This window comes from Prinia subflava, chromosome 13 (genome assembly GCF_021018805.1).
Source record: "Prinia subflava isolate CZ2003 ecotype Zambia chromosome 13, Cam_Psub_1.2, whole genome shotgun sequence".
NCBI lineage: Eukaryota > Metazoa > Chordata > Aves > Passeriformes > Cisticolidae > Prinia > Prinia subflava.
Window position 1 is genome coordinate 21,306,703 of NC_086259.1, and position 12,860 is coordinate 21,319,562.

The 12,860-nt window shown below is 46.6% G+C and overlaps 2 protein-coding genes and 1 long non-coding RNA gene across 4 annotated transcripts in view; 2 read left to right on the forward strand and 1 right to left on the reverse strand.

Annotated features, from left to right (window-relative positions):
- The window catches only part of PHLPP2 (PH domain and leucine rich repeat protein phosphatase 2), a 34,928-nt gene extending 28,565 nt beyond the window's left edge, over positions 1-6,363 (forward strand). For both annotated transcript variants that reach the window (XM_063410799.1, XM_063410800.1), the window contains exon 19: positions 939-6,363. In XM_063410799.1, the coding sequence (XP_063266869.1) occupies positions 939-2,078 (1,140 nt within the window). In that variant the 3' untranslated portion in view covers positions 2,079-6,363. The remainder of the gene's footprint in view (positions 1-938) is intronic.
- MARVELD3 (MARVEL domain containing 3) lies at positions 6,242-9,124 on the reverse strand (the record flags this gene model as incomplete). Its single annotated transcript, XM_063411092.1, has 3 exons — positions 6,242-8,409; positions 8,523-8,617; positions 8,844-9,124. Coding segments are annotated over 3 exons (978 nt in total), but the record flags the coding sequence as incomplete, so codon positions are not given.
- Position 9,125: 1 nt separating this feature from the next.
- On the forward strand, positions 9,126-10,845 carry LOC134557650 (uncharacterized). Its single transcript, XR_010082095.1, has 2 exons — positions 9,126-9,671; positions 9,750-10,845. It is a non-coding gene; the product is annotated as an uncharacterized LOC134557650 (long non-coding RNA).
- The last annotated feature ends 2,015 nt before the right edge of the window (positions 10,846-12,860 follow it).

Below are 12,860 nucleotides of genomic sequence, written 5' to 3' on the forward strand. Positions count from 1 at the left end.
AGAACCTAGTTGCTAGCTAGAAGTATTTCTCATAAGCATAATGTGTCACTGTGTTACAGCTCTTCTAGGTGTTGTAACACTGCAGCATAACACTGACTGAAAATAACTATGGGATTAATGTAGCACATTAAATAGTTTAAAAACTGGCTCATTATTGGATTCTGAAAAAGAAAAGTGAATTTAATGTGTAAGAGACTTCCCTGTGAGTCTCATCTGCTGGGTTTTAATACTTGGCAGCAGCAGCAGTGTTGATACGCAGAGGATACAGAAATGAAGAATGCTGAATTAAATTCAAAACACTGACTTGGAAAAGGGACTGAGGGTTGTGGGCACTTCTCTTTATGGGAGACCACTGCCAGGCTGGCCAGTGGTCTAGCAGAAGAGAGTAATACATCCAGGTTACAGAAACAGTTTGAGCTATGTACTTGTTCTTTTTTTCCAAAGTATGTAGTGTCCACACTTCAGAATGTAGTTACATATTAATAAAGGGGGAAATAGTTCAGATAATACACAGAGAAACAGTTTAATGTCTGGGTAATCTGTCTTGCACTGAGCAAGTCAAAAGTCACTATCTCACTTGTACTGAAAAATAAGTTTCACATAAGACTAATCAATGAGACTCTCTGGTCAGTGTACTGCAGGTAGTCTAACTGCACCTTTCAGAACAGTCTGATACAATTCTTCAGAGTACAACAAAAAGGCTTGTGGTATAAAAGTCTGTTATTGCCAGCATGGGTGATGGCAGTTACTGTACCTGGTCATCAGGCATAGTGAATGTCTGCGCTGCAGTACTTGCACCTAAATCCCTTTCTCCAGTGCTGCAGCTGTGAACTGACATTTCTTGAGGCTCCAAACCAGCATATGAACAGGGGAAAGTTTGCTTTCTAAATGATGTAATAGGACATCCAATGCTACTGCCATGTTTCTCTTGTCTGCAGGACAATAAAGTCAATGGTGTGACTTGCTGTACTCGGATGCTGGGCTGCACATACCTGCATCCTTGGATCCTGCCCAAACCACATGTCCGTTCCATTCCACTGACTGTACAAGATGAGTTGCTACTTCTAGGGAACAAAGCTCTCTGGGAACACCTTTCTTATGCAGAGGCTATCTCAGCTGTGCGGGACCTACACAACCCACTAGCTGCTGCAAAGAAACTCTGCACTTTAGCCCAAAGCTATGGTTGCCAAGACAATGTTGGTGCAATGGTGGTAAGTCTGAACATCAGTGAGGACAACTGCACATGTGAGATGCACGGCCTCACTTTGACAGGCCCTGGGGGATTTAGTTCTACCACCACCAAACCAGCAACACCTTCATGTAGCAGTGGAATTGCTTCAGAGTTCAGCAGTGAACTGTCTGCTTCTGAGGTTAGCAGTGAGGTGGGCTCTACTGCATCAGATGAACACAGTGCTGTTGGTCTCGATGGTAGTTTGCTACCACGACAAGAACGACGTTGCAGCCTACATCCTGTGCCCCCCTCAAGCATCTTTCAGCGCCAACCTTCCAGTGCCACCTTCTCTAGCAACCAGTCTGACAATGGCCTAGACAGTGATGATGAGCAGCCTGTGGAAGGTGTGATGACAAATGGCAGTAAAGTGGAGGTAGAGGTGGACATCCATTGCTGTAAAGGAAAGGGTCTGGAATTAGAACATCCTGCTGCAGAGTGCAGCTCTTCTGCTCCAGGGCCAGAGGATGACTCTGGGCTTGTACTCGTCATTCGGAGGCAGAACAGTGTAAACAGCAACACTATGCAGAGAGGGGTCAAGGAGAAGTGTGAACTCCAAAAATCTCTTTCCACATGCTGTCTTTATGGAAAGAAGCTTTCCAATGGCTCCATAGTGCCCTTGGAGGAGAGTCTCAACCTCATTGAAGTAGCAACAGAGGCACCCAAGAAGAAGACAGGCTATTTTGCTGCTCCATCCCAGATGGAGCCAGAAGATCAGTTTGTGGTACCACCTGATCTGGAAGAGGAAGTGAAGGAACAAATGAAGCAGCACCAGGAGGACGGAGCAGATCAGGAGCTGAAAGAAGAACATGCAGCACCCCTGCTGGAGGAGTTTGACACAGCTTTGTAACCCTACAAGTACCACTCCCACACTGTCTGTCCCAGGAAGCTCTGTTTCATAAGGGCTGTCTTGCCCTTTGAGGGAGCTGGGATCTGCAAGGAGTACAGGCACCTGCTGCTTCCTTAATGGAGTTGAGGAAGAATCAGGAAGGCCAATGTCTGGGCTGTCCACTTAACCACTGTAGGGTCTCAGTTGTTCTGTGAGCACACAGATCAGTAGCTGAGCTCTGTGTTAGGGACTGTGTAGTAAGTTCTTGAACCCTGAGGTTCTGCCAGCTCTGCAGGAAAGGGGCTGGTGTATGTGTGTGTGGGGTGAGGAGACTGCTGAGGGAGAAATGCTCAGTGTTTAGAGTCCTATGAATATTTCTGATGCAGTGTCCCAGCCTCCCCCCCAGCACGTGACTTTTGTTATTCCTTGAAAGAATACAGCCAGTTGTAATGAAGCTGACCTGAAAATGGTTTCCTACATTAATTGCAAGCACTTTTATTTATTGCACTTAAGCTGTTCGTTTCCCCTTCAGCCCAGCACTTTATTATTTAGAGTTAAGGGAGAAAGCACTCCACAGCAGGTATGCTGTGGACTTTTCCCAGTGGATGTTCTTAGGGCAGTGGAGGACTCAGGGTACCAGTGTTCTGATGAGCACTGGTGTAGGGGAGAGTGAAGGTTATGGTGGGATCATTCTGTGCAGAATGAGAAAATGCATAGCTGAGTGATAAGCAGGTGCCAACCAATGCATTTTATATGGAGCATAGAAAAGATCAGCTCAGGACTTGATTCAGGCAATGTGTAAATCTAGTGCTTACAGCTGCAGAGCACAGACCCACCTCAGCAGCAACCTGGCTGCCATTATGGATGCTTCACAGTAGAGGCTTCTTGTATCCAGAAGACATGGGATAAAGCCAGGAGCTTGTTTCAGTGCTCAGTCAGAGGAGCCAAGCTGTAAACACTGGTGTGCTGCTCTTAAGACTGGCAGAAGCATCCAGTGTTCTTTTCCATCAACATAAACTGCTGCATTGTCAGCTACAGCATCTTTGCTTGCCTCTGGAAACAGGAGTCATTCCAAATACACAGCAACCAGCATTTCATGGTATGTGCCCAATTTGGCCACAAACAAGGTAAAAGTGTACTTGTTCCTGCTTAGCCTTCAGCACAAAAGCAAAAACGGAACTTTTCATCGTACTAACAATTTTATCAGCAATGAAAAAGATGCTCAAAACTGTCCCACTAATGATGAACTGGCCAGTCTGCACTCAGATGCTTTGTGTTTCCATTAGGATTTTTGGTGCAGGGTGTAAGTTGGCTGCCTTTGTCATCATCTTGGATGAGGGTTGTGGAGACACTGCCTCTGTAGCATGCAGATCTGTCTTCCTTTCTGACAGAGCTGGCTAATAGCTGCCTGTCATGTCAGTGGTGCAATAATCCTGACTCTAATGTGGGCTAGTGCCTTTTCTTCACTAATTACATTTATGAAGAAAACTTAAAAGTTTCTTCTGAAGAGATCTGAGGGCTTGAGTTGTCTATTTTTGGATCAAATTTGGGCCCTGCTCAGAAGGAAATACTGTGCAGACTGTTTGTGGAATTCTGTCAATATAGATCTTTTGACAAAATCTAATGGAGTTTTACGGAGATTTCAGAGCACTTTGAATTTCTTCTCACTAGGAAAAAAAAGGTATTTTTATCATGCATAAAGAGCAACATTTTAGGATATACTTTGTGCTAGTTGCAGTGTAATCATGAAACAACCCAACTTTTTCCAAAGTTCAAACTCTCACAATTTTTGGTTGTTTAAATGCCTATTTAATGTGGAACTGAAGATTGAAGCTAATTCTTAAAATCACAGAGACAACAGCATTTGAATCCTTTAGGCAGAGGAACAACAGCAGGAAAGATTCAAGTGCTAAGCTCCAAAACTCTTTCATGTTATCATCATGTAAGTATGCAGGAAAAGGTTCATCCCAATGTATTCAACTCCAACTTTTGATTTTGTCGCTGGTGATAATTTTACCCAATATCTGTGCCTAGCCCCACACCTTCTGATATCTGAAAGGGCTGTAGAACAGCCTTCATTCAGTGTGGGACTGATGCAGAAGTCCTTACTTCTGAGTAAGACTCTGACAAACCCTGTACTCCAAGTGGTACATATAAATGCAAATCAGGTCTCTGTTTCTTGCACTGATATGGAAAGTCCAGTGTGTCCTTGCCAAGTCTGAACCAGTAGCATTGCATGCAGAATTGCCACAAGGAGTTAGTAATGAATGGCTCTACCTAGTTCAGTGTTGAAGGACTAAAGAAAACACAGCTCTTCAATGGAGCATGAAGGTTTCTGAATTGCACCTCTTAAAGGTAGTGGCAGAATAGAACAGAAGGAATTCCTACTAAGACTTTTTCTCCAGTGCTGCTTCTGGTTTTGAAGCTGGAAGGGAGTTTAAATACAGCCAGCTCCTATTTTCTATGGGTGCGAACTGTCATGGAAGACATGGCTTGTTATCTTTCTTACACTCCAGGCAGAATCCACAGACTTCTCTGAAGCTGGTGAACTCTGGGCAGCACAGGCTTAGTTGACTTTACGTGTTCCAAATAATCTTCCTCTATTTGACTAAGACAAGCACTGGTGTCCTCAAGCAGCTTCTGCATATTTTCCATGTGCTTCTTCTAAGGATTAAGCTTTTCCATTTCAGCCACAGCATTGTGATCCTTTTTCTCCAGTCATCCAAAATCTTTTTCATGCATTAAAAATAGTGCCTGTTTATCACAAAAAGTCCTGCTTTTTCCTAGGGCAGTTTTGGGTGTCACCAAAGACACTGTGGCATCACCTTTTCATGCAAATGTCTTGGATTTTCTAACACAAGATTCCAACTTCTGAGACATGCTTTAAGGTCACTGTCATCCAAAGAAACAGACTTTTTTCCTGACATTGGTCAGACATGGTGTGGCTGGGTTATCTTCATCTGTCTGATGAGGACAACTCATAGAACGGAGTGCTTCCCTCTACCCCTCCACTATCTTTTGTTTTTCTGCCTCCCTCTGTGTCTCCCCTACCTCATTTATTAACACTACCTTAGATTTCAAGCTCCCAAGGAGTACTGCTGCAGGTGGAACAGGTATGAAAGGGCAAGTCTACTGAAGGAGGTAGGGTAGGGTCGGGTTGGGTTGGGTCTTCCCAGTTACCTTCCTGTTCTCCAGTCCCTTCCCTGATTTTTGTTTCTGGAGTTTGCAGATACTATGTGATCACCACATCTGATCATACTATGATCACCACATCACTGCAAATGTCCCGCTCATTCACAGACTTGCTCTCACCTTGAGGTCCTCAGGCTGTTTTGTCCCTGCTGAGCAATGCAAGCCCTGCCACACTGCACACAGCCACGTGAGGCTGAAGAGTTCATTGGTCCGTCTCTCCAGTAATTCTGGCTCTGCTTGATAAGTATGCTTGCTGAGAAAGTTACTCTGAAGGCACTGCTCTGTCCTGTCCTGTCCTGTCCAGACAGGCTTCTGTAAAAGGAACCCATAAAGGTTATATTGAGTGGTGGGTGACTGCGGCCCAGGTGTTAAAGGTAAGAGATAGCCTCCAAGTTGCCCCCAGAACAAGGAACAGGCCTGATGGAGGCAGCATCACAGACTGTTCATACCAGAGCAGAATCTTCACTCAGACAGGAGGATAACATCCTGTTCCAAGGAGGAAGTATTTCCCTCTCTCAGGACAAGCTGCTGTAAAGTCTTTCCCATGGTACACAGGACCTTCAGCCACACCTAAGGCTTTGGACCTGTGAGGTTTCTGCACTCTTTCTGGATAGATGATGGTGGCTTTTGTGTCACTTGCCAAAGACCTTTCTTCAGGCAGATCACCTGTTAGGTCTTGTGCAATCGTTGTCTGCTGTTCTATTGCTCTCTGAAGACGTAACTGTATTTTTCCTCTTTTTTCACATTTTAAAATGTTACCTTTTTAATGACTCATATGGCCTGACGCATGTTAAATATTGCACTGTACCAACTGTTCACTAAATAATCTTTTTTCATGCTTTTTTGTTTTTAAAAAGAGTATTTTCTGTATCCCACTCTAGCATGCACCTATAACAATCCCTGTTTTATTGTGTATGGGAGCAGGTTGTCCAATGAATGCGCCCTCAGCACTGTGGCCTGTGTATTGCTTTGGAAAGGCAAATAACGTAAGATTGTTGGAAATCACTAGTCCATTGATTCTTTATTCAGATGTATAGAGAAGTTCAGGAAGGAAGAGTATTTTTGCATTGAATTTTCAGCTGACTTAGCAATAAAGATTTTTACTTTCATCTAACAGCTTATTCTGATTCTGTTACTGTGCTGAAAGAAATCTCTGCCATATCCCAGTCAAAGGTAGCTGTGTCTTGCAGCAGCTGTGCTGCGGGTTATTCACTGAGCTCTATGTGCTACTTCACTCATCAGCCTTCCATACAAAAACTTCTTTCAGAACACTGTGAGGGTAGAATTAGGCTTACCAATTAAGGCAGCTTTCTGTTTCCTGCAAGAGGAATCCTGCCCTGTGAACTTGCTCTCAATAGCACTGCACAGCTCTAAATGTAGCTGCAGCAAGAGGAAATACAGAAATGTTAATAGAATTAGTACCACGGTGTACTGTTCACATAAATCCCTGAGACACTCAATGCTAAAAGATAGGAGAAATCAAACAAATACCAAAGCACTTAGTGTGTTCTTATTTGGCATCTATTTTACTTTGGTGTCTCTAGTTTTAATAGTGTTCCATAATTTTGGTAGTTGTGAGGATTTAGTCACTGGTCCCAGTGAAAGAAGAGCTATGTCCAACGTAAAGCATGTCTCTGGTGTGTTTAGTTTTTTTAATATGGGCATAACTCATCTATGAGACTGTGGTGGTTCCATCCTCATATGAACAATGCACATAGTGGACACTGCTCTGAAGTGGCGATTCATTTTCAGGCATGAGTTGGTGATGCTAGTGCTACTTTTCCCAGTTAAATTTCCTGTAAAGGTTTTTCTAAAAAAAAAATAAGAGCAGCATCTCATTTCTCCAACTTGTCCATTGAAAATGTATTTTGAAAGCAATATACTTCTGTATTCAATCACCCATTTGATCTCAGAAAGCTTTTGTCTGATTTCCCAATTCAGGGAATATTTTTAAGTAAAACTCTTGTATACAAGTTATATAAAAAGACGATACAAAAATGTGCCCTCTTCAGGAGTTTGAAAAGGCATTGTATCACAAGTAAGACTGAGTTAGCAAGGTTTTTTCAGGATTTTTTTCATAGCCTTATAAATGTCTTCGTGTTCACACTGGTCCGTTAATTCCAAGAGACCTACAAGGAAGCAATATTTAGCTGTCACAACGATGGGCCTTGATCACTTTTTTTTTGAAGCTCTTTTCTCAGCCTTTTGTGAAGACTGTTTCAGCTACAAAAAGCTGTTAACTGGCAGAAGCATGTAGTGGCACTACTTTTAGCAAGGCCTCACTGGAGAAGGGGATACTTGAGAGTGGGATGGAAGGGCTGCCTGTGACGCAGAGACAACCAATTGCATCAGCTTTGAGTCACTAATAATTCAATAATGCGAATTCAAGTTAGGAATAGCCTGACTCTACTATATTCAGAGCTATGCCAGCTTGGTGAGTGTTCTGTAGCATTAAGGCTGGACTGTCCAGAAGAAAGGAAAGCATACTGCTTCATCTCAGTAAGGAGACTGGCAAAAATCTAGACCATTAGTGGAGTGGAGGAATAATTTGGAAGTTCTTATAATTGCAGTGGCTTCTGTTTCTGTTCATGAACCATCCTATAATCTCTGACAGCTAGGCCTGCACTGAGCAGGTATGCCATGGCAGCCATGCAGCCCAAGAGGCCAGCAGCAATCTCTGCTCCATGCAGGCTGCACCAGAAGCCCTGATAGCCTTTGCTTTGATAAAGCTGCTCTCTCTCTTTGCACACTGATGAATTATAAACGCTCAGCAGAGAATGGAGGAAATAGTACAGAGCTGGCACTGTGCCAACTGCAAGCACTATGTACAGGGTGCATTCAATTAGCAGCCACGCTGGAAAGCGCCACGGGACCCGCAGAACACCAACCAAAATAACAACACAAGGGAAGACCAGGAGACATCCTCCCACGGCCATCGCTGCCCTTGCAATGGGCAGCTTCAGTAGGTAGAAACGTTGGTCAAGCTGCTGGGCTCGTTCCCCATCCGCTCCACTGAAGCCGCTGTAGGCCCCGCCGTATTGGTAGTAGTAGATGCCCCCCAGGGCGGGGAGGCCGGTGTATCCGCCCGCCGAGCCACAGGACACGGAGCTGCAGACCAGGATCAGGGCGGCGAGCAGGACCTCCACCATCTGGCAGCAGGCTGGAGGGGAGGCCGAGGTGAGTCTGCGGCCACCGAGGAGCGCCCGGGAGGGAGCCGGGCCAGACGCTGCGCTCCGCCGGACGGAGGGAGCGGCTCCCGCCGGCCGCGCTCACCCCGGCCCGTGTGCAGGTATAGGCAGCGACGGCCCTCCAGCGACCTCGGCACGGCGCGGCTTCCCCGCGGCCCCTCTGCAGGTCCGGGTACGGCTCTAAAGGAGAGATGATTGCCGGGATGGCAGTGATCCGTCCAGGCCCCTCACGGCCGCCCGGCCCCTCGCCGCCGCCAGTCCGGTCTGCTCAGCCCCGGCACCGAGCCGGAGCGGAGCCCTCGCGGCCGCCCGCCCGCTCCCCTCACAGCCCGCTCCCCTCACAGCCCGCTCCCCTCACAGCCCGCTCCCTTCACCGCCCGCTCCCCTCACCGCCCGCTGCTCTCACCGCCCGCCCGCCCCGGCGCGTCCCCCACGCGCAGATCGGGGGCAGCCCCGCTCCGCCATGGCCCGGCGCGGCCCCGCTCCGCCGGCGCTGGGGACGGGGGGCCGGGCCGGGCCGCCGCGGGGTACCGCCGGCGCGGTGAACTCCGTCTCGTCCGCTCGCCTCAGCCCCACCGGCGCTTCACTAAAGTGGTGGAAGCTCCGGCCCGGCCAGGCTCTGCCCCGTCCGAAGGCGCTTAGCTCTGCGGCGCAGGTGCGCGGTCTTCTGGCACCTGCGCACGTTGGTGTGTGTGTCCCCTCCCCTTCGCTTCCACAGACACTGTCCTCGCAGCCCCTTGTGGCCACAACGTCTCGAGGTTTCCCACCTGCCACAGAACATGCTTCTTAGTACCCCTTGGAAACTGACTGAATTTAACGAATTAAATTTTCACAACTGTACAAGTTCTACTTCTTCCCGTACTGTGAGTTTTGGTGAGTGTTCTCTATTCAGCTTTTGTGCCACTTTGTGCCTCTGTAAACTTCGTCTGTGCCTCTCTGTTCCCTTATGCAACCCCACTCCCAGCTTCTCTGGACCTGCCCTAACTCCCCTAAGCCCATCCTGTGATGTGGTGACTGCACCTTAGTGCAGCACTCAAGATACAAGTGCACCAGCAGTTTACTTCACAGCAAAACAACCATCTCTGTCTTGTCCTGGCAATGCACAGCATTTTATTGCTTCTCCAACTGCCCCAGAACAGAGCCTGTGTCTCCAGATACAGTCACAAACACCTTGACATCTGTCCTGCAGTGCAACTGTCAGATTCCAGTTCAGCCCTTGGCAGATCACGTTCAGGTAATTTTCTTTAGATACCTTATCTTGTATTTACCCATACAGAAACAAATAGACCCCTTTTGTGTCTTTTTGCTGTAGGCCACTTCAGACTATATGATGGGACCTTTTTACGATAATGTCCTGCTGCCAGTCTGTCCTCCCATCCTGGCAGATCCCTTAGCACAGCAGCCATCACCTGCCAGCAGAGGAGGTGACTAATTACTCTTCTGGTTATTGGTAGTGGCTGGAGTGAAGGCAGGTGTCCAGGATCTCACTCATGCACAAGTGTCAGCGGTCCTCAGGGCTGGTGGGGGCAGAGCTGATTCAGGAAAGGGAGAAAAGTAAACAGCAGGACAATTTGGAAATACAGAAAACTCCACATTCAGAACAAAGGCTTTTATTCAAGAGTTTGACCAAATACAGCCTGTAAAAGCTCTTTGCTTTTACAGAAGAGAAAAAAAAAAAAGGCAAAGAAATACTGTAGTTACATTTAGGAAAACACATTTTTGGGACAACAGTTACACTGTAAGGTCTCAGACACAGCACCTGAATATGTGCCCTGAGAGGTCCAAATTTGTCTCTAAGATGCAGAAATACATTTCCTCAATCTGTCAGTTTGGTGGCAGCTGTAAGACTGTTTCACCCTTCGTCTCTACAGGAGCAACAGCAATAACACTATAGACTTTATATGGTGAAAAGCTTATAAACTGCATCTCAGCACTGTGGGAAAACATTCTCCTCAACACTTCACGTGAGTCCACAAAGGACTGGAGATCTGAAAATGCATCTTAAAATTTACTTAGGTTGAGAGAAGGAAAACAAAAGAACCATTGTTTCAATGTCCAGTTCACATAGAGGGGGCAGAAGTTGTGTGCTAAGTTAGAAAATGGGGAAACCATAGGGAGCTTAGGACGAGGACCCTGGAGATAGTGCAAGTGCTTAGCAGTGAGGCTGTTGCATACACCTTTTCATCTGTGTGAAAAAGGCATATTGTGTGTGTGGCTCTACGCAGATATTTACTATATGTAATGTGCTAGGTAGAAAAGTTATGCAGTATTAACATTTTAATAATATAGTAAATGTAGTTTTTAACATTGAATCTAAGTAAAAATTGTGTGTAAGGTATTTTCCTTAGCTCAAGAGAAAAGAGAAGATAACCCGGAGGTTTCTGCACAGAGAGAACAATTACAACAAGCCAGACTACAACCCCTCTTGGATTTTTCAGAGGGAAAGATGCATATCTCCTTGAATCCACAGAAGCCACCTAGTCAAGCCAGACTATGCATATCTCCTTGAATCCACAGAAGCCACCTAGTCAAGCCAGACTCCATGACACCAAGGGTTTAGCAGAAGGCTCTGGGCAAACGGGTTTTTCTTAGATAAAGTATGCATAATCATTAAAGTTTGCCCTCAAAAATAGAGAGGTTTCTCCCTAACGGGGCCCTTCTCCTTGCGAGCCTTTGTCTGGAGAGGAGAGGGGATGGTAGGCCTGGGCTACCTTCTTTGCTCTTATTGTCTCATTATTTGTCCTGTCTCTGAAAACTTTTTGAACTTTTATTATTGTATTAATTTTTTTGTAACCAATTTTTATTCTTTATTAAATTTTCATAAATTTCAAAAAGCGAGTTATTGGCGTTTATCACAATCTGCATATGTTGCATCGCTCATGTTAACTCGCCAGAAAACAGGCCTCCTTGCTGAATGGGTTTAAAAGTTTTAGCAACCGTTTTTGAACTTTTAGGGTCATGCACAGTGCCATTTTGCTTAGTAGAGCTTTTAACTAACATGAAAGGGACATGAAGAACTAAGTCGAATAATCATGAGTCACAAGAAGGGATGAAATAAGCGTTTCCTATGCAGTGTTGCTGCTGGTCATCCAACTAACTGAGATAAAGCTTTCTTTGGATTTGTGTGTGATCTGCTTGTTCAAAGAGAGCCAGGAAGTATTGCTCTGCTGGAGATGTGTTCACTAGAGAGTTTGCTGCTAAAAAGTGAGATACGAGCTTCAAGATACTGTAGAAGTGAGTCAGTCTTAATTTAATTTCTCTTGCTATAATGAGAAATCTTAAAAACATGCTGTTGGGGGTTAGATTTGTTTCTTTTTTACTTACAGATTTCTTTTCCCTTAAGTCACAAGGAAACTAACCACTGGGTACTTATGGGTACTCAAGCAGAACAAAGGGGCCAAAGGAGAGGAGTTCTAGCACCTAGCTACACTTCTTTTGTCTCTGGGAGTTTCTCTTGGAGGGGGAAGATACCGCGAGTTTTGGGGCAGGAAAAAGACGGGGCTGGGGGCACCTATGCCCTCTCATTCTCTCGGCTTTCCAAGAGTGGAACGGGCAGGCTGCTGCGTGCTAGAGGAGGAGTTCACTGTCACCAAGTCTGGTCCTGGGAAATCTACCACCATCTGCTCATGTGCCCAGGAATTCTGAGCTCGCCTTCTCCTGCCCTGCTGAATCTGGGCCAGCCGTTCTGGTGCTGCCGCTTCTTGGGTACTGCTCTTTTCACTGTTCTGTAGCCCGCACCCCCTGCCTGCCGAGACCTTATGCGTCTTCAGCCACAGCTCCGAAGTTCCTGATCCATCCCTTCCATCCCTTCCCCCACAGCTCCGCAGTTCCTGATCCATCCCTTCAGCACCAGCTCCGCAGTTCCTGATCCATCCCTTCCATCCCTTCAGCCACAGCTCCGAAGTTCCTGATCCATCCCTTCCCCCACAGCTCCGCAGTTCCTGATCCATCCCTTCCATCCCTTCCCCCACAGCTCCGCAGTTCCTGATCCATCCCTTCCATCCCTTCCCCCACAGCTCCGCAGTTCCTGATCCATCCCTTCCATCCCTTCCCCTCTCGGACAAAGCTGCCATCCCCGCCTGCTCCCCGAGCCCGCCCCACAGCGCCCCCTGCAGCCGCGGGGGGATCATCGCCCCTGCCCCGCCCACCGGGAGCCACCAGCGCCCCTGCCGGCCGTGCCCGGAACTGCACCAAAGGGGAAAGGGCCGCGCTCAGGGAAGTGTTCCTGGCTTCTGCTTCTGGTTGTTATTGATGCTGGGCTTGGTGTTTGTTTCCTTGTTATACATACCAGTAAAGAATTGCTATTTCTATCCCCATACCTTTGCCTGAGAGCCCCTTAATTTCAAATTTATAATAATTCGGAGGGAGGGTGTTTACATTCTCCATTCCAAGGGAGGTTCTGGCTTTTCCCTGGCAAACATCT